This window comes from Eriocheir sinensis, chromosome 52, assembly GCF_024679095.1.
Source record: "Eriocheir sinensis breed Jianghai 21 chromosome 52, ASM2467909v1, whole genome shotgun sequence".
Classification (NCBI taxonomy): Eukaryota; Metazoa; Arthropoda; class Malacostraca; order Decapoda; family Varunidae; genus Eriocheir; species Eriocheir sinensis.
In genome coordinates this window covers 5871939-5892182 of record NC_066560.1, presented here as the reverse complement: position 1 = coordinate 5892182, position 20244 = coordinate 5871939, and the positions used below count along the sequence as shown (strand labels likewise).

Here is a 20244-nt window from a genome sequence, read left to right as displayed (position 1 = left end):
ACCACAAAATACTGAAAAAATGATTAGATAATGAGCACTCACTGATATTGTTGATAAGCATCCACAAAACTACTCATCTGCTTTCACTTAACAGCATAATAATTCCCTATGCTTCTTTTGCCTAGACACCAAATTAACATCACTGCAGCAGCCTTGAAATTAGCCACAGTAATATAATTCAGAGCCTATAGTCATAATTCTGAGCCAAGGAGAAATAAAAGTGTAAGGACTTGATAGATACAATATGCTCTCTCTCTCTCTCTCTCTCTCTCTCTCTCTCTCTCTCTCTCTCTCTCTCTCTCTGATAACTGGCTATTATACCCTTTGGACTTGGCAATACACCATATCATGAATGTATCATCATTATTTTTTGGAACAGTGAAAACGGTGCAACATACAAAGTAAAACGTACAGAACACGAAAACTTAAAAATACCAAATATAAAACTTTTTTGAAGGCCTGCTTTCCATTTTATATTCATAGTTTCCATTAGTATTTATCAGAGGGGGAAATTACTGATGAAAACTGAGCTAAATAATAAAAGATTAACTGTACCCTGGTCAAAATAAGTCTGAAGATTTCTATATGTTGACATTTCATTTTTAGACTTCCCCTTAATATTTCAGAGGATATCTTTCTGATGTGTAATAGAAAGGGTGTGTATATGAATGGTCAAACAAACCCCCAAATGATGGATTATATGTAGTACGACATACTTCCAACATTATTTACTGTTGCTCAGTGCTTTTGCTTATAAATATGATTGTTCTTGACATTAGAGTAATTATAACACCATGTGGATCAAAGGCTCCTTACCATTTACAAACCTCCCCTCAAGCATACTACACTGTGCGCATTCCTTTGATGGTAAGTAGAGAGCCATGTGTTTATGTAAAGCTAAGTTTCTTTGCCAAAACATTATAAATTCCTAAAGCATAAAATTAATGACGCCATCACAAACATGCATAAAATTGAGAATATTCATCAATACAAAATACATCAAAAGTATTTCAATCCCTGTAGTGGTATGGTTATAGCAACCAAGATATGTCACAAACATTTCAGGCGTGGCTCATCCTAGTTGCATCACACTAAACGACAACAGGTCATGAACAATGCAACAACATCCCTGGACTTCACAATGGCTACTGTTTCCTGGCCATGGGAAATCTACAAACCAGATTTGAATGGATGGTCTCAAAAGGCACCTCATATTACGGTACAGGCAGCTTTCATTTTACATAAAAGTTAAGTTTCTAGAAAGGTTACAATGTAAATTTTGCATAATTTAAAGTTTTTTTTCCCATAAGAACACCTAGTAAGGCAAGGTGTTTGGTTCACATTGGTATGAGCAAAATACACAAAGAAAAGATTACCTGGATTTTTTTAATTGCATTTTCCTTAAACATGTAATTTGAATTTAAGTAAAATGAGAAGCACCTTTGTGTACTTTGATCACAGAACACACTGACACTGACTGGAAATACAAGTTTGGTTGTGGTCGGTGTTTACACTACACACACAGCAAGATCCACATCCTGAGTGTAACAAATAAATAAATAAATAAATACATATATGTATGTGTATGTATATATATGTATGTGTATGTATATATATGTATGTGTATGTATATATATATATATATATATATCTATATATCTATATATATATATATATATATATATATATATATATATATATATATATATATATATATATATATATATATATATATATATATCAATGAATGAGCTTTCCCTTAAAAGTAATTTTGTAAAGTACTTCTTTGCGTTCAAATGATCCTACCAACTAAAGGACAAAGGTTAAACTTGTTACTATACACTTAAGTGGAAAAACTGTTCTATACACATCAAATATTTGTCACAGAAAATATTATGTAACAGAATGAAAAGGATTAAACTTAAAAAAATAGAAAAAAAAAGTATCACTATTTTTATTAATCATTCCGTAGACTTGAGACTTACTAAGAATCTTATCTGAAGTGTATAAATAGAATATATAAAGAAGTATTATTAGAAAAGAACCTTTAAATACTGAACATAAATTCTGAGAAATATCTTGGATATATGCAGTGCTAAAATTCCTACTTGGGCATGAAAAAAGAATTAAACAATATACCACATACAAGCCTTGTTTCACTCTATGCAAACGTGGCACCTAATACAGGAATGTGTGGAACAATGAAAATATATATACTTGAAAAATTGTGTGTCAAAGCATCAGGAACATTGTCATCTAAAAACTTCATAGCTATTAAACAGCATGTATTAAAACCTATGACAACCTAAAATACCTCTAATATTTTGTCATAGTATAATATATTAAAACCTATGATTCATTAAAAACACCTGTAACCCTTTGTCATAATTTCCAGTGTCTTCATAAATTCAGGTATACATATAACACCTATTGCTCCCAATATGAACAATTATTCTGTTTGGAGGATCTCTCCAAAATAAATCCACAATCCATAATATCAAAACAGATTTGTTTTGAGCACACAATGACTTGGGAGATCATGTATTTCACATCTAAATACGTATGTACATGTATTCATTATAAAAATAAATATATTTTCACATGTAAATGACTCGTGATATAATATGCATATATATATTTAAAATCTGTCCTTCCTCTTTTCTTGTATCTATAGCAGTACCTAACACATACAATATAAATAGTGCAAATATATTAACACAAACCATATAATATACCATCACAAGAACTTGAAAACTGGTGATAGGAAATTATGTCAACAGTTAAATTTTTTTTTGCAGGTCAAGAGACCAAGTAGGCAGTGTAGTGTGTTGCAGCCAGCCATTGCCTCAACACTCTGACATCACTAACACAACTATCATCACTAACCTCTCAAGGCAAAATGGTCTGACATCCTATTAATGTGTAACGTCTTTCATTGTAAACACGACATGCATTTCACAAACATTTCCAAAGAATATATTCTTATTTGTAGTCTGGCCAAGATATTGCCTGTATAACGCTTCAAACATTCATGTGCAGCCCTAAAAAAGCTACTCCAAAAACATAAAACTACAATTAATCAAATGAAAAAAAATTGTAGAACTAATTATGGACAAACTCCTTTGGTGATTGCAAAGTTATGAGGTGCAAGTTGTTGATTTATAAATCCAAAATTATAAACCAAATTCATATTTCTGCTGATGTTTCAAAAAAGTGCAAAATAACAAAAAACTAACCAAGTTGAAAGCTAAAATAAAATAAAAGCTTGTTGTCATGCAGCAAACCTCACACGTTACAAACTTGACGACAAAGTAACCTTGACACAACACTGCCACCACAGACACCTTGACTCTCAATAAAATAGATCTTCTTGAGGGGAAACAGCAGACTAGGTTCTTTTTGTACTAAACTTCAACAGACATTATATAAGCAGTAAGCAGAACAGTTTTTTTCCCGTTATATAATAAGCATGTCATTATTACAGCAAATAATTAAAAATAAGAATTCAAATGAAAGTCTATGAGACTTCATTTTTCTATCAGAATAAACTTATATAAACATGGGCTTAAGGAAAGCACTTGATGTAGTATTATCATAACAGAGGCAATACCCCAATTAACTTTTACTAAAAGTAATGAAAGTATTGTAATATACGGACAATTACACTTTCATGTCAATATGAACATAAAACCTGACAGAGTGGCAGAGTCCTCCCCTCTGCTGAGACAAGGAAACAGCAGATTTACATCTCTTAAGAGGACCATGCAACCCCTTGATAGTACTCTGATTATGCTGTTTCACCTTTGCACACAAGTCTATAGCAATCCCATAGTCTAATATCACATTTCAAGACACCAAAAGTTTTTTTTCTGTAACTGCACTGCACCACCATCTACAGCACCACCACTACAGCAATAAAACATGCTTGATGTACAAGCTGTATATGGTTGGCAACATTGGGCTGAGAACACATATACCTTTGGGCTGAGAACACATGTACCTTTACTTAATGAGAAAAGTAAACAACTGCATCAACTACAAATGTTTTTTTGAATAGTCATCTAATGTATTTGGAAAAGTGAGTGAAAATATAGAACCAAAGAGAATCATTCACAATAAACTAACATTCAGTAGCTAAAACTACTGTGGTCACAGTGGAGCCCATTGATAAATAAAACTGCTGACTCAGACAGAGAACTGTGGTGCATATTCTTTCAATTTTATCAAGACTTTCAAATCTCAATCTTGTGTGAGCTCCACCTCTTTGTCACAAAGATCTAGTGATTAGATCTGTTTAAGTTTAACTGAAGATAAAAGTTGTGTCACAGGTCTCAAATGTAAGTAAATCTCCCTATTTGTTTGTCTCCTCAAGAGGTAATTTCTTAGATTTTTTCTTCTTCCCTGCGACTTTTCCGGTCTTTACAACACTGTCTGGCTTACTAGATGACTTGTCTTGGGCGTTTGATGACTCCCTGATACACAGACGGGATGCCTCCCTGCCATTCTCAGGCTGCTCTTCTGGACCTTCTTTATCTACACCTTCAGAACCCTCGGAGGGATGAGTGAATTTCGTCTCGCCTTGATCCTGCACATCACAAGGTGGTTGAGAGGACTCTTGGTTCACCTTCTCTGGGTCTACAGAGGCTTCTGCTTCTGGAGCCTCACTAACTAGTGATATTGAGGACTCCTCAATATCTAGTGCATTTTCTAGCTTAAATTCTTTTCCTAAAATGTCTGCTTCTTGTCCCTGTAGGGGATCATTTTCGGTCTCATGCTGATTCACTTCTTTTGTGCTTGATTCCACAAATGGTCTCCTCCAAGGAGCATCCATGTTCCTTAGCATTGGTATTCGATATTTGGGTTCAGAAGTTATGGGTGATTTACGAATAATCCAAACAGGATTTACTTCCTGTTTCTCCTTGCAGGTTTTGTTTGCTCCTCGCTGGTATGGACTCTCCGAGGAGGTAGACCCTACTCGGCTGTTGCCACTCAGCTGCCAGGGAGTGCTGGTTGGAGCACACTGACGAGCCTCAGGAATTATGTCCTGAAATTAAAATCATCTTCAACTGTAAGAACTTGTTTAATAAAATGAGTTACAGATATTTATGTTGTGCTGGTCTAGCAAATTGAAATAAACTCATGTGCTAATAACTTGGTGTTCTTTCAGTTATTTATCCCATGACAAAGGAAATTATGACGTGTACGCTGCACCATTTGAACAGAATATTCTAATAAAAACATTGTTTGATTAAATATTTGTCAAACTTTTGATAAAATAATTACAAGCAATGTTCTGAGAGGATCCCCCAACATTAGTGATGTGCTCCATACAAGGGAGGGCAAGGCTTCAGCTTGGAGCATCTGAGTGGGAATTTGCCAGTAAACTTTTTTTAGTGAATGACAGATCAAAAATACAAGGTGGATGAGGGAGGTACTAGGTAATTAGTGTTGCAGATAAAGTCATGGTAGGGGTAGATTCTGCTTACAGGGTAATTGGGTCAAACTGAGTCTTCCTGCAACATTCAGAAATAAGATAAAAGCAAAACAGGAATTTAACCACAATGAAGAACTTCTTAGATACCTGTAACACAATTAGGGAAAGTTGACTCTCCAATGGCACTAAAAACATTTGATCAGTAGCCATTATTTTCAATGGCTTCTCATCACCTCCTTGAGTAAGAGGAGCGGGTGAGACAGGTGACAACATTAATGAAAGTCCCTGGAACTACAGATAAACAGAAAAGAATGAAGTGGAGGACAGCAAGCAACTTCTTCTTCTGCCAAACAGCTTATCTTAATCCAACTATTAGGGTAGTTTCATAACAAAAGAGGCAAGATTGAACTGAACTACACAAACACCTGAAGCACAAACTCCTTGGTATGCCATCCAAACAAGCTAGGGACATAGTAAGCCTGTCTACATACTTCAAAATGCTTCCAAAAGTTTGCAACACCACCAAAACCAAACCAAACCCAAAACCTCAGCTTCTGGTTTGAATAAATAATAAGAAAGAAGTTTAATGGCTGCTGATTGGCCACTACCAAGAGAAGTTAGCCAAGGTTAAGAGTGCAAAACCAATATACGAGTTTTTGTTTTCATATTTGCAAGCACTATTTAAAATTGTTCCTCAAAATGCATTCTCTCAACATACACTTCTTCCTCTGTGTCCCATTATACAGAGTGGTGTGTTGAGAGAACTTTTGTATCTTGTTTGGTCAATGACTTGTCTCTGCTTTTCATGAACAACAGAGCAGACCCCTAATTCACTCCAATAAGTACAAAGGATGTTGCATTTTATAAGGCAAAAATGTGGAAAGCTGGAAAGTTCTGTTTAGTCGGCACAACATCTGTGGTCATTTGCTGGAGAGAGACAGAAGGGGAAGGGTTTATAGAAGGGAACAGATCCCAGGAGACAGGACAAAACCCCCAATTAATACCTGGTACCCATTCACAGCTGGGTGGACAGGAGCGTAGGGTATCGGAAAAGCCGCCCAAATTTTTCCACTCCGCCCGGGAATCGAACCCGAGCTCTCTTGGTTGTGAGCTGAGTGTGCTAACCACTGCACCACAAAGCCACCGGCAAAAATTTGACAAACATTGTTATGAAGCATATGTAATTATAATCTGCTGGTCAATTTATGATAATATGAAAATGATTTTGTGACAGGAGTACAAAATCATAATTATATGAATTAAATAGTCATCTATGATGGCCACATCAAAAGACAGAAAAGAAAATGAGAATACTTGGCCCAGAAGAAAAAAAAAATCCAGCACAGCTACCATTTAAGGAATGAAAGTATTGATCATTGACTTTGAACACTTGATTCTCTTTCACCACATTCAATATACAGCAAAACACACATGAAAGCATGGCAAATAAAACAAGCTTTACTGTAAATGAAAGGTATGCACAAAACAACATCAACAACATCACACAAATGGGAAACTTACTTTTGCAACTGATTCTTCACCATGATCTGATTCTATCTCATCCACCTAAGCATACAAGGTTTGCATCAATATTTAAGATTTTTTTAAAATCAGCATGAAACCAGCACTGCCGTGCAATCCAAACAGAAAGATTTCACTGAAATCTTGTGTTTAGGGGCTCTTAAAACACCTGTTTGAGGACAAATATTAACTCAATTTGGCAAACAGGCAAAACATTAAATATTAATCATGTGGCAGTTTATAACTACAGGATAAGCAAAATTAATGTTGTAGTATGTGACAAACTCCATGACAGCTGCCTTCGGAATTTAGTTCATCAATGTTTGAGTTAACTGCATAAAACCAGAAAGACAAAAGTCATAAAATTATTTTACTCTTCTACAAAGTAATATATGCCATATCTATATTGAATACAAAATACACAACTCTGCTTGTTCAGTAGTAAACATGTAGGAAAACAGCAAGAGGCCAGGAATGACTGACTCTGGCATTACTGCACACAGTGAGGGACAACAATTTTCTGAGCTCTTTTAGGAAATTGATACCTTTATGAGACACCAAAATAACAATATGCAAAATAATGTCACAAAACTAATACAGAGATTATGATGGAGTGAATATGACAGACTTTAAGTAGATCTCTGAATTTCTAAGGCAGTGAAAGTAGTAACAGTAATATAGACACCCCTGTGATATTTCCCAATCAGATTTTGTAATGATCCAAAATGAAATCACTTCTCAATGGTCCACCTTCCCTCTTCCTGAATTTCACCCTTTAAAAATAAAAATGGTCCACGTTCCATTCCTCTTTTTCATCAATCCCTGATCACCTAACAGACTTTCAGCTATCCTTGTGGTGAGGATGCAGATAGCAATCAAATGCCTACACTGGAACAGAGGTCTAAAAACTCACCGGACCAAAGTTGAAGTTCTTGTCATAGTACTTCTGGAATATGACCTCCGTCTTCACACACTGCATGGCACACCAGGTGTGTAGCAGCAACCTGGGAAACCTCAAGGTCCAATAGGCCACAAACTCGTCTGGGATGGAGCCAAACACCATTCGTGCCTCTTCCTTCAGCTCCCGGTAGTGGTTCCGCTGCAGCAGGAGGCAATGTAGTCAGATAAACAATGCACATGACACACTTCTACTGAGGGCAAGACGAGGCTTATGTCCAATGGATGAAGAAGGGTTACATAATTTCTAATCTTCTTTTAAAACATCATGAATATAACATTTTGTTAATGAGTTGATATATCACCTCTAAACCCAGCCTTTCTACCTGCAGAGAATAAATAATTTATTTTATTTAGTATTTTTGAGAAATTAGGAGAAAAAAGGATTACCTTACCTGTTTCAGCTAAATAAAATATGGTATTTATTAACAATAATAGAACAAAGAAAAATAGCTGCATCTTGGCCTGTGAAGTCAGAAATTTGGGAACACATCAACTCAATACCATTTACATTATAAAGAGGGGAATGTCAAGACATCTTAAAAACTGTAATTGTGGCTTCTGCACAATTCTACTTTTCAGCAGGAATGTTTTATTTTTTTCTTGGCTTGCCCTTATGACATAAAATACCTAAGTAACAAAAAAAAAAAAAAAAAAAAAATCCTGCATTATAAGATGACACTTGAGCACATGGACATGGTGTTTACCTTGTTCCTGAGTGCTCGCAGGAGGTCCCTCACGGAGCGTCCTTTGTAGTCCCTGAACCTGCGCAGGTCTTCAGCAATGACGGGGTGCATGTGCTGCCGCCAGTCTTCCTGCACCACCTGCGCTCCTCCCCACTCCAGACTCATCATAACCATGGTGTCTCCGTTCTCCTTCTCAATACGGTCACTCACATCCTGCAGGAGAAGATAAAATAGCGTAGGGAAAACACAGAGCAGGAAAAATCTTTAAGACTCCAAATGGGAAAATTATATATCTTAGTCTTCACATTTTTTTTTTTCAACAAGGAAAACAATAATAAAAAAAAGCCCGCTCCTCGCTGCTCCTAAAAAAAAATCAAAAGAGGTGGCCGAAAGAGAGGTCAATTTCGGGAGGAGAGGTGTCCTGATACCCTTCTCTTGAAAGAGTTCAAGTCGTAGGCAGGAAGAAATACAGATGAAGGAAGATTGTTCCAGAGTTTACCAGTGTGAGGGATGGAAGAGTGAAGATGCTGGTTAACTCTTGTATAAGGGGTTTGGAGAGTATAGGGATGAGGGATGAGGGGGGAGGCATGCAGTTAGCAAGTTCAGAAGAGCAGTCAGCGTGGAAATATCGATAGAAGATAGAAAGAGAGGCAACATCGCGACGAAATTTAAGAGGTAGAAGACTATCAGTAGGAGGAGGAGAGCTGATGAGACGAAGAGCCTTAGACTCCAATCTGTCCAGAAGAGCTGTGCGAGTGGAGCCCCCCCACACGTGAGATGCATACTCCATACGAGGGCGGACAAGGCCCCTGTATATGGATAGCAACTGCGCGGGGGAGAAGAACTGGCGGAGATGATACAGAACGCCCAACCTCGAGGAAGCTGATTTAGCGAGAAAGGAGATGTGAAGTTTCCAGTTGAGATTTTGAGTTAAGGATAGACCGAGGATGTTTAGTGTTGAAGATGGTGATAGCTGAGTGTTGTCGAAGAATAGGGGATAGGTGTTTGGAAGATTGTGTTGAGTTGATAGGTGGAGAAATTGAGTTTTTGAGGCATGGAAGGACACAAGGTTCCTTCTGCCCCAACCGGAAATGATAGCAAGGTCTGTGGTTAAGCGTTCTGCAGACTCCAGTCTGGAGTTGTGTACTTCCTGTTGTGATGGTCTTCTATTGAAAGAAGTTGAATAATGCAGAGTGGAGTCGTCGGCGTATGAGTGGACAGGACAGTTTGTTATGGAAAGAAGATCATTGATGAATAACAGGAAGAGAGTGGGTGATAGGACGGAGCCCTGTGGAACACCACTGTTGATAGGTTTAGGGGAAGAACAGTGACCATCTACCACCGCAGAGATAGAACGGCCGGAAAAGAAACTAGAGATAAAGGAACAGAGAGAGGGATAGAATCCGAATGAGGGCAGTTTAGAAAGCAAAGACTTGTGCCAGACTCCATCGAAGGCTTTCAATATGTCTAGCGCAACAAAGAAAGTTTCACCGAAACGGCTAAGAGAGGATGACCAAGAGTCAGTTAAGAGAGCAAGAAGATCGCCAGTAGAACGCCCCTTGCGGAACCCATACTGGCGATCAGACAGAGGGTTAGAAGTGGAAAGGTGCTTTTGAATCTTCCAGTTAAGGATTGATTCAAAAGCTTTAGATAGACAGGAATGTAAAGCTATAGGGCGGTAGTTTGAGGGATTGGAACGGTCACCCTTCTTAGGCACAGGACGAAGACCACGAATGTTGCAGAAATTGATAAGGAGGAGGTTCGAGGAGTTATCAGGACACCTCTCAAGTCGGCAGCCAGAAGGGGAGTCCTCCCTGGGTGAGCTTTCACTATACTTAGATAAAGGGGGGACAAGGTCTGCCTCTCACCTGGAAGAACCCAAGAACCTTCTCTGGGTTCCAGTAGAAGGGGTGCTTGAGTATGGCAGATGTTGAGGGCCGCTCCGACGGCTTGCTGCTCACCATCCTCTCAATCAGGGTGATGCAATTCACATCCTTTTCTTTGTCAAACTCATCCAGTCTGTAAGCAAAAACAGAAAAATCACAATCCACCAGACCTCTTAAATTGGGTGAATACAGCCTCTAATCAAATCACTGCACTGTAAAACACCAGCAACAGAGGTGAAGTCACTTGTATCCGTTTGAAAATAACAACTTCAAAAACTTTTCTTCCTGACAAGACTGACAATCTATCATGTTACTGGAGGTTCCTAACAGGGTCCTTCACTGAGCTCAACCTGCCATCTGGTAACCCTCGTGGAGCCTCAACCAGATCCAAACCTGCTGACCTCTGGGATCCAGCGAGGCTTAACTGACATTGTTCTGTACCAAACTAGCAACATGTCAAAGTTGTCATGGTCACTATCGTGTTTACACAAAAAAATCTGACTGCTGTACATTATTCATGTCGTTATAATAAACATTGTTGGCAAAATAAGAGCATTCATCGATATATCCTACAACAATTATGTGACAATTGTTTATGTGGGAAAAAAATATATTTTAATTCTCTATTTCTTGCATTTCCCCATTTCTTAAATACTACTAGTAGCTCAAATGTCTCTATCCTATAGCTATGAGAAAAATATGTGATTTCTAAATACTAATGAAAACTTGTAAGAAAAATTATTTGACAAAGTCTGCATGCATAATTTTTTGGGGTAGTTCCACTAGGGCCACTAAATGGCAGGTCGTGCTCAATGAAGGACCCTGTTCCTGAGCCTCTGACATAAGAAAAGTACTGACATCAAATAAAGGAGATGGAAAGGAAATACTAAAGAAATGAAAGTAAATCCTTACTTGAATTTTCCAGATATGATATTTGATTGCCGGTCGAGGACAGAACCAAATGGGTGCTTTCCTTGTGTGAGCATGTAGTAGTACACACAACCAAGAGAAAATATGTCTACCTTGAATGTCTGAAAACAAACAACATGTAATTAGAAAGGCAATACAGGATGATGATATCTTACACTGTCAATAAAAAAACTCAATTCAATAGCAGGCATTCAAAACAGGAGGGGGAGAACAAGAATGAGGAGGAGGAGGAAAAAGTAAAATACAGAACATGGTGTAACATACTGGACGAGAAGTGTTGAGCATCATCTCTGGGGCAATCCACCCCTCCGTGCCGGTCACCCCAGACCTCCTGGAGAAGGACATGTGGCCTGTCTCCAGCCTTTTACACAACCCAAAGTCAGACAACATTGCCCTGACTTGTCCCTTGTTGTTTGGCAGTGAAAGAAGCACATTGTGAGGCTTGATGTCACGGTGAACTGCAAACAAGAACAAGATGACCATTTAGGGACCCTCAATCCATTAGTGACAGTGGCATATTAAATATATTCCACATAATGTTAAGGGTAAGGAGTTCCTGCAGGAGATTCATACACTAATGGAAAGTAAGCATAGCCATTCCCCTAGATCAGGAGAAACATATCCAAGCATATGCACCAGTTAATAGGGAGCCTTGAAGACACACAGTAGTACAGTATAGCACAGTCTGCCTCACCAATATCCAGCTGATGGAGATGATGAAGCCCTGAGGTGGCCTGATGAAGGATGCTCAGGATACTGATGTCTGCCTTGAATTTTCCCCGTATGAAGTCCTCTAGAGTGGCGCCGCACAGCTCCAGGGCAATATAACGAAACTGACGACACTGAGGGAAGAAAAGGGAAAAAGTACATCCAACACTGGCAAATGGATTACATCAGAAATGGCAGTAGTAGTGGAGTATATTCTCTAGATAGTAGATTTCATGTCCACAAGTGAGGGACAGCTCTCTGAGAATCAGAGAGAAGTCTCTCCACTCAACTAAAAAATTACTTTAGTCGTCAAGAAGTCCATTTCCCGACTCCTATCATTCTGATATTGAACAGTTCTATTCAAAGCACTGTCATTCCTTGAGTTTTCAAAATTTCAAAACGTTTTGGCTATATAATTCAGAGTAAAACTTTGATTTGCCACTAAAAATAAACCTTTCAGCATACCATCAACAAAGCCATTAAACCCCACCATGGCGTGCCCCCCGAGCGTGGTTCCCCCCCCCCCCCTTTTTTTTCTTTTTTTGTTTTTTTTCCAGAAAAATTGAAAAGTTGAAAACAAAAGTCAAAAAAATGAAAAAAAGTGAAAAAATGTGTATTAACACACGGTAGTGTCATTTCGTATATGGCCAGCGGCTACGACGCCGAGAGTGTGTGACAGCCTGTGTTCGTGTCTATGCCCTGGCGACGCTAATGAGGGTTAAGCAGCCAATCTGAAAAGCATGTCCCCATTCAGGAGCTCACCTGCTCTGTACAGAAGTATCTGATGACGTTGGGGTGCTGGTCACTCTCCCGCAGCAGGTCAACTTCTCGGTCAGCAATAGAGAAGCAGTCCGGGAGCACTCGCTTTACTGCCACTGACCGGCCATCAAAACTGCCTCTGTACATGTTCAGTCAACCAGTGATTACACTTGGTGAGTGCTTAAAAGTGCACCACCTTCCATATAAATCATGCAAAGGGTGCAGAACCTTTGCAATATTCAGGAGCATTAACTTGTAAAGCAGACAACATAGCATCTCTCACACCAACCTGAAAACAAAGGTGCCATCACAGCCCTTTCCAAGCAGCTTTTGTGGATTAAAAATGATCTTTCCCACACTAATGGTGCCGTCATTCAGCTCCTCCGCCACAGCTGTGACGCTGCTTGATGAGCCTGAACCAGTTGAGCCCTGGGAGCCCTGCCGCCGTGAGGACACTTCTCGACTGAGCCGTGCATATTCTTTCGCCTGTGCATGCAAGGGTGTAAACTTAGGGGTCTTCTTTTAAAGACAATTTTGCCAGTGTATATTATTGTGAAAGAATGCATCTGGAGTAGACACTGTACTTACCTGCTTATACAAAATAATTAAAATAGCTAAAAATCCAAAAGCAAGAGTGACCACAAGTAAGTTCATGTAGTTGTCCAGCAGCCAGACACACACCAGCCGCCCAATGGTCCCCAGCCACACAAACATGTTCTGAGAGGTCACAAAACTCATGTTCATCATCTTGATTTGCTCCATTCCATCTGGAAATTAAAATGTACATTACTTTCCATATTCACTAAGATAACTCATCTGTAACAAGGAATGATCATGAGAAACAACATTATAGATGTTGACAGCAAAGTAAGTCACAGGAACACATTCACACTATACAATGAGAGGTGATAAATAGTGAAAATTCAACTGCTGAATGAAATATTTTACCAAATAAAATCATGTGTTAAAACTATATGTAATTCAAAAGTTTTGTATAATAAAATGTGATAAAAATGGGACATTCAAGCTTGACACAAACCAGTAACGAAGCAAATACAAATAACTAAGAACAAATGGCAAAGAAAACACTAATAATACTGATAAAATGAATAAATAAGTATGTAACAACAATGGACAAGCAGCAGTCCCTTTCCGAAGCACACAACCTGTACCCACCCCAGACAACAGCCACAAGGTCCTGCTGGTCCCTGCTGGTGCCCCGTCCCTCCCCCTCCAAGGCCCGACTGTTGTTCTTGGCGTGAGTGATGCCCAGACGCACCACCTCCTCATTCCCCTCAGTCACCTCCCCCGTTTTGGCCTTGAGCAGCTCCGTCTGTGCACTCTCTGGTATTTCATAGTAACCTATTGAGAGTAAAGTATATTAATCATTTGTGGATGGATTTTTTCTGTGACTTTTTCTACTTATTAAAGCCATAAAGGGTCAAGGGTAGTGGCACTTGCATTGAGGGAATTAAGATACTGAGTTCATGAATACTCTCACATCCTCTTCTATAAGTAAGGTCATTTCTTTTACAACCACCCATCCTCTGCTATGGTGCCATGGATGAGTGCTGCAAAAGAGGATGTATAGGAGAGGGTCACATTTCCAGGATACAACCTAAAACACTTGACTTATACCCACTGCCCAAGGACTGCTGGGTAACAGAGGGATGGGTGAAAGGGAAGCATCTATCCATCTCAACTTTGTGTGCAATTCTAGCAATGCAAGGATTAATTCCAATGGATATTTTGCTTATCCTTCACCTGGAGACTGTAGCAAGTTAACTTATATCAGGTTTTGACCCTTTTCCATTTTCGTTAGTGCTCAATTACTACGAATGTTTTGATATAAAAAATCATAAAATTACAAAATATTACGTGTTGGTATCTTGCAAATCTTTTATATAAAATAGTTATAAATCTACTTGCTCAAATACATCATTCCATTATCATCAGACAAATGTCTAACAACAGATATTTTGGCAAGTTATATTCCTTGGCATTCTATTTTGTCAAATGTCCTCCCAACAAAACTTAATAATCAAGAGTCAGGACTAACCCAACAGGAGAACTTCAGGCTCCTTTTCTTTCTCTGCATCACTGGCAGCTTGGGAATGTGATGACTTGATGGTTCCTCGAGAACCTGGAGGGCCCCCCAGCAGCAACTGTGACCCTCGGTGGAAAATTGTGGCCGTGTTGGTGTCCACCAGAGCTGGTACAGCATACAGGCCTGAGCTGCACTCACCTATGTAGATGGTGGGGCTGGGGAAGGACAATCACTTATACCTTACTTATCTTCAGCAAGGTTCAGTGGAATCAATGTTTCAGGTTATCTTTTCCTGGCAGGCAACCTCATCATATTCAACTGAGTATTCATGGACCTTCTGACACTTAAAATAAAAGCATCAATGAAGTGTGCAATTATAAATCATAAATATTTACATATTTTTCTGACTAAAATTTGCCAAGAATACTATGGGGCATACCTTAACTTTTTGATGAGCAGGCCCTCTGAGCCATCCGAGCTGTGGTGAGTGAGGTGCATGAACTCCCGAGTGAAGTGTTCCAGTGTCTGTGGAGCCACTGTGGTCAAGGGAACACTGAGCAGTCCACCTGTAAGGACACTCTGTTACAGCTGATGATAACATGAACTTAAATAATGCTGAACAAATACATTCTCTCAGGAAAAAGGAAATAAAAGTAACAATAAAATTTAATGAGGTTATTCACTTTTGGCGGCTTATGTCTTACTTTTTGGAGCACTGTTGCAAGCATCTTTTCATGTTTTCTTACCCTTTGATATGTCTCTCCTACTGTCAAATAACTATAATATAATAAATCTGTTAAGTGGTGTCTGTCTCCACCACCAGCTTCCTCTTAGTTTCTAGAGTATGAAATAAAAGGTGAATGTACACACACTGGGCTCAACAGTCAAGTGTTTCTACAGAAAATGTCACCATCTGAGAAGCTGTTCAAATATTAATTAATGCTTTTCACCATCAAAACTTACACTCCAAAACTCCTGTAATGATCTGTAACACTACCCTGGCCACCCCCAAAATAGTATGCAACACCAGTACTATTTCCCAAGATTCATTAATGTTACTTTCGATAAAAAACTCTTGTACCTGAGAAAAATTGTCGACATTAATGACATTTTTCTACCTTCTGTTTAATGATTTACAAGCAAATACAGGTCTCCCCTGCTTCATGATGATTTGTTTTAAGATACTTCACTCAATCATTATTCTTTAATTGCCTTTGCTCTCTTTATGATCCATCTGGCTTACTTTTCCAATCGATTCAGTCTTTTTATTTATGTTATTTCATGTATATATTTATGGAAATGTTTCCTTTCTGGCCGTTCTATCTCTGCTGTGGTAGACGGTCACTGTTCTTCCCCTAAACCTATCAATAGTGGTGTCCCACAGGGCTCTGTCCTATCACCCACTCTCTTCCTGTTATTCATCAATGATCTTCTTTCCATAACAAACTGTCCAATCCACTCATACACTGATGACTCCACTCTGCATTATTCAACTTCTTTCAATAGAAGACCCTCTCAACAGGAATTGCAAGACTCCAGACTGGAGGTTGCAGAACGCTTAACCTCAGGCCTTGCTATCATTTCCGATTGGTGTAAAAGGAACCTTGTGTTCTTCAATGCCTCAAAAACCCAATCTCTCCACCTATCAACTTGACATAATCTTCCAAACACCTATCCCTTATTCTTCAACAACACTCAGCTGTCACCTTCTTCAACACTAAGCATCCTCGGTCTATCCTTAGCTCAAAATCTCTACTGGAAACTTCACATCTCTCTCACTAAATCAGCTTTCTCAAGGTTGGGCATTCTGTATCATTTCCACCATTTCTTCTCCCCCGCACAGATGCTTTTCATATATAAGGGCCTTGTCCGTCCTCATATGGAGTATGCATCTCACGTGTGGGGGGGGGTCCACTCACACAGCTCTCTTGGATAGAGTGGAGTCTAAGGCTCTTCGTCTCATCAGCTCACCTCCTCTTACTGAAAGCTTTCTACCTCTTAAATTCCGCCGCCATGTTGCCTCTCTTTCTATCTTCTATAGATATTTTCATGCTGACTGCTCTTCTGAATTTGCTAGCTGCATGCCTCCCCCCCTCCCGTGGCCCCGCTGCAAACGGCTTTCTACTCAAACTCATCCCGATACTGTCCTAACCCCTTATGCAAGAGTTAACCAGGATCTCCATTCTTTCAGCCCCTTCACTGGTAAACTCTGGAACAGCCTTCCTTCGTCTGTATTTCTTCTTGCCTATGACTTGACCTCTTTCAAGAAGTGTATCAAGACACCTCTCCATCCAAAATTGACCTCTCTTTTGGCCACTTTATTCTTTTCGCTATATGAGAGCAACAGTTAGCAGGAGTTTTTGTCTACATTTTCTTTTTGTTGCCCTTGAGTTGCTCTCTGTGCTGTAAAAAAATAAATAAAAAATATGAGTTCATCTTTGTTTTGGTAATGATTTAGATACAGTGCAGTCCATAAAACCTATTTAATGTTATGTATATATTGGGGGTTTTAGGTCACTTAATATACAAGTCAAAGAACACATTCCTATTACTTAATCTCAAGTTTGTTATATGACCGCTTTTCCAAGAACATGACCCAATTGTAAAGAGGAGGAAACAGGAGTTTTCCTACCATTCAACACCCCACTCCTCATGTAACACTCTATAACACCAAGCTTAACACTTCCTTCCCCCTACTGCATTACATGATATTTAAATGACCTCTATTCACCAAAGAAATGAAGTAGGAACAAGGTGCATTATCCATGCCTCTCTCATCATCACCACACTTTGCCCTCCTCACCATCAGGCCCCAGCAGGTACATGGCCACCAGGGGGGAGGGCAGCTCCAGGGTCCACAGCAGGGAGCCGGTGCGCTGATCCACGGTGAGGATGGAGCCTTCACCCGTAGAAGTGTAGTGCACCAAGTCTGTCAGTGATGCATGGATGAATATCTTACTGGAGGCTGAAGTGGGGGGACGGGGGTCATTATATCTATTTTCATATTTTGCAGTTATTGTAATCAACACTGTCACAATTAGGATATACTTAAAAGTTTTTAACTTCTCAAGTCCATAGTTTTCATGCCCATCCAGGCAAGAAATTCAAATAAAAATATTTTCAACAATATCACATAAGGTAGAACCATTTAGCTGCCTTGACTTCACCCTGCTTCATCAAATGGAAGGACTAGTAAAGATAAAATGTAACACAACACTTAACAGTATCTTGCCTTACCATAGTTTTCTATAGTGGATGAGGAACTGGTAGCATATTCAGAGAAGCTGATGTTCCACTTGTTCTGAGTTGCTGCCTCATATAGTATGATGTTGTACAGAGTGCGGCCAAAGTAAACCGTGTTGCGAGAAGGCTTGGGACAATTGCGGTTCACACCATCCACACCAAGGACCAGCTGCTTCTCTCCAGTCACGGGGTCAATGCCAACCCAAGAGTCAACCTTCTTACCTATGGCAGGCAATGTTGATGTTAGACTCATGCAATCAACCATTTTCATGGTGTCCCGTGTTTAGGTAAGCTTGATGTAGAGAGAGAGTGAAAAATTAAATCTCTATTATTACAGTATATGAGGTGCTCACAACAGAACGGGAGAACTTGCCACCAAAAGAAAAGAATTTTACGTACCAATTTGACAGCTTATAAGATGCAATTTTTTTTAAATATGTCCCAGAAAATCACCCTGCATCTTATAAGGTTAAGGTTCAGCTTTGGGACACTGGCTAGTGGAGTTTTAGTGCTGCCGTGGCACTTAAATTAAACCATAAACATCTCCGCAAACATAAACAAGATGGGGATTGCTTCTGCACCAACAACGGCAACTCTTTTCTAAAGTAACAATGTATATCAGTAGTACTTACTGCTGCTTCAAATAGAATATCACCAATCAGGAAGAAAATTAAGTGAAGACGCTTAACCATGCTTGTACCTAAACAAACCATTGGACGGTTGTACACCAAACCTACCCACACCCACAAGACACACTTTCTTCTATTATAAGAGTACAAAATATTCCAAAATACGATGTAGAGCATAAATTAAATTTATTTTCACACTTCCTTGTATTTTAAAAATGTACTAAAATATAACAACTAGAATTAATATGTACAAACTTTATACATGTTACCTCTCTAACTATGTGGCTGTCTGCACCATGTTTGTTTACGTCTTAAAGTAGTACTGTCGCATCTCTGAGAAGGACCAGTTCTGGTAGGTCCAAACAAATATTAAGGGTTGTAAATGTAGAATATTGGGATTAATAAGGATCTGAATACTTACCAAACTTGAAAAATGACCTGATGATGGGGAGGGATACCAACATATGGTGAAAAATCTTCGCCTGGCACTCGCAGTTTAAACTCATTTATTATTATTATTATTTATTTTCAAATGCCTGCCCAAATTGGGGGGTGCGTCTTATAAGCCGTCAAATATGGTACCATCATAGGCACGTTACTTTCCTCTATGACAAGACACAGAAGACTTAAAAGATATATATAATTATATGTATAACACAAAAACTACCGTCTTTCTTTGTCTTTAGTACTGATACTGCTGAAATGTGCTATGTTTCCTACTAGTCTCATCATATAAACTGCCACACACCTAAGTAGAATATGCCATCACTGGAGCGACAGGGAGAGTTTGCCACAAGCTGAGGAATGGTGAAAGGCAGCTTCTTGAGAGGGTCACGTCCCCGACTCATGGTGTAGCGGTAGAGGGAACCATCTTGGGGATTTGGGAAGAACTGGGGTCTGCAAGTTCATAATTATCATTACCACAGAATCATAGTAATCCTTGACTCACACCATGACAGACTTCTTTCAAGAATAATTAAAGCTCTAGTATTTTTTTCTGGATAATAGCAGACAAAACTATATTAAATAAACTTATGTTCATTTATTTTAGAAGATTATATCCCATTGAGACCCGAGAGAAAACTACTGAAGGGAATCACTTCAAACTGATATCCCATGACGTTTGTGAGTGAAATATGAAACAAAATAGTTTATTTCACTATGAATGCATGTTTACTTACAATCCATACTTTCAGATAGTAATTGTATAAAAAAACCCGCGAACTTTGGAAATTGCGAGATAATTAGCGTCATCATGATGTCTTCAGGACTCAATGGGATATAACTGAAAACAGGTTATGATTCATGTATCAGTATTATGCAACTTGTTACTCATTTTTTAACTGAACTCATTATGTATGCAGAAGAGGAAAGCTGAACTGACCATGAAAAAAACAAAAATGCTGAGGGAATTAAAGGGCAAATATGTAATCAATCCAAATAA

At 38.9% G+C, this 20244-nt stretch overlaps 1 protein-coding gene across 3 annotated transcripts in view; it reads right to left on the bottom strand.

Moving 5' to 3' along the window:
- Positions 1 to 346: 346 nt before the first annotated feature.
- LOC126982957 (serine/threonine-protein kinase/endoribonuclease IRE1-like) overlaps positions 347 to 20244 on the bottom strand; it is a 28927-nt gene continuing 9029 nt past the window's right edge. For 2 of the 3 annotated variants that reach the window (XM_050835299.1, XM_050835297.1), the window contains exons 4-20: positions 19549 to 19697; positions 18166 to 18393; positions 17732 to 17857; positions 15368 to 15494; positions 14941 to 15143; positions 14058 to 14243; positions 13470 to 13648; positions 13171 to 13367; positions 12885 to 13020; positions 12109 to 12256; positions 11679 to 11872; positions 11397 to 11515; positions 10467 to 10617; positions 8620 to 8811; positions 7869 to 8054; positions 6956 to 7000; positions 347 to 5044 (exon numbers count right to left, since the gene is read on the bottom strand). In XM_050835299.1, the coding sequence (XP_050691256.1) occupies positions 4352 to 5044; positions 6956 to 7000; positions 7869 to 8054; positions 8620 to 8811; positions 10467 to 10617; positions 11397 to 11515; positions 11679 to 11872; positions 12109 to 12256; positions 12885 to 13020; positions 13171 to 13367; positions 13470 to 13648; positions 14058 to 14243; positions 14941 to 15143; positions 15368 to 15494; positions 17732 to 17857; positions 18166 to 18393; positions 19549 to 19648 (3210 nt within the window). In that variant the 5' untranslated portion in view covers positions 19649 to 19697 and the 3' untranslated portion in view covers positions 347 to 4351. The remainder of the gene's footprint in view (positions 5045 to 6955; positions 7001 to 7868; positions 8055 to 8619; positions 8812 to 10466; positions 10618 to 11396; positions 11516 to 11678; positions 11873 to 12108; positions 12257 to 12884; positions 13021 to 13170; positions 13368 to 13469; positions 13649 to 14057; positions 14244 to 14940; positions 15144 to 15367; positions 15495 to 17731; positions 17858 to 18165; positions 18394 to 19548; positions 19698 to 20244) is intronic. The other variant, XM_050835298.1, reaches the window with a different exon arrangement.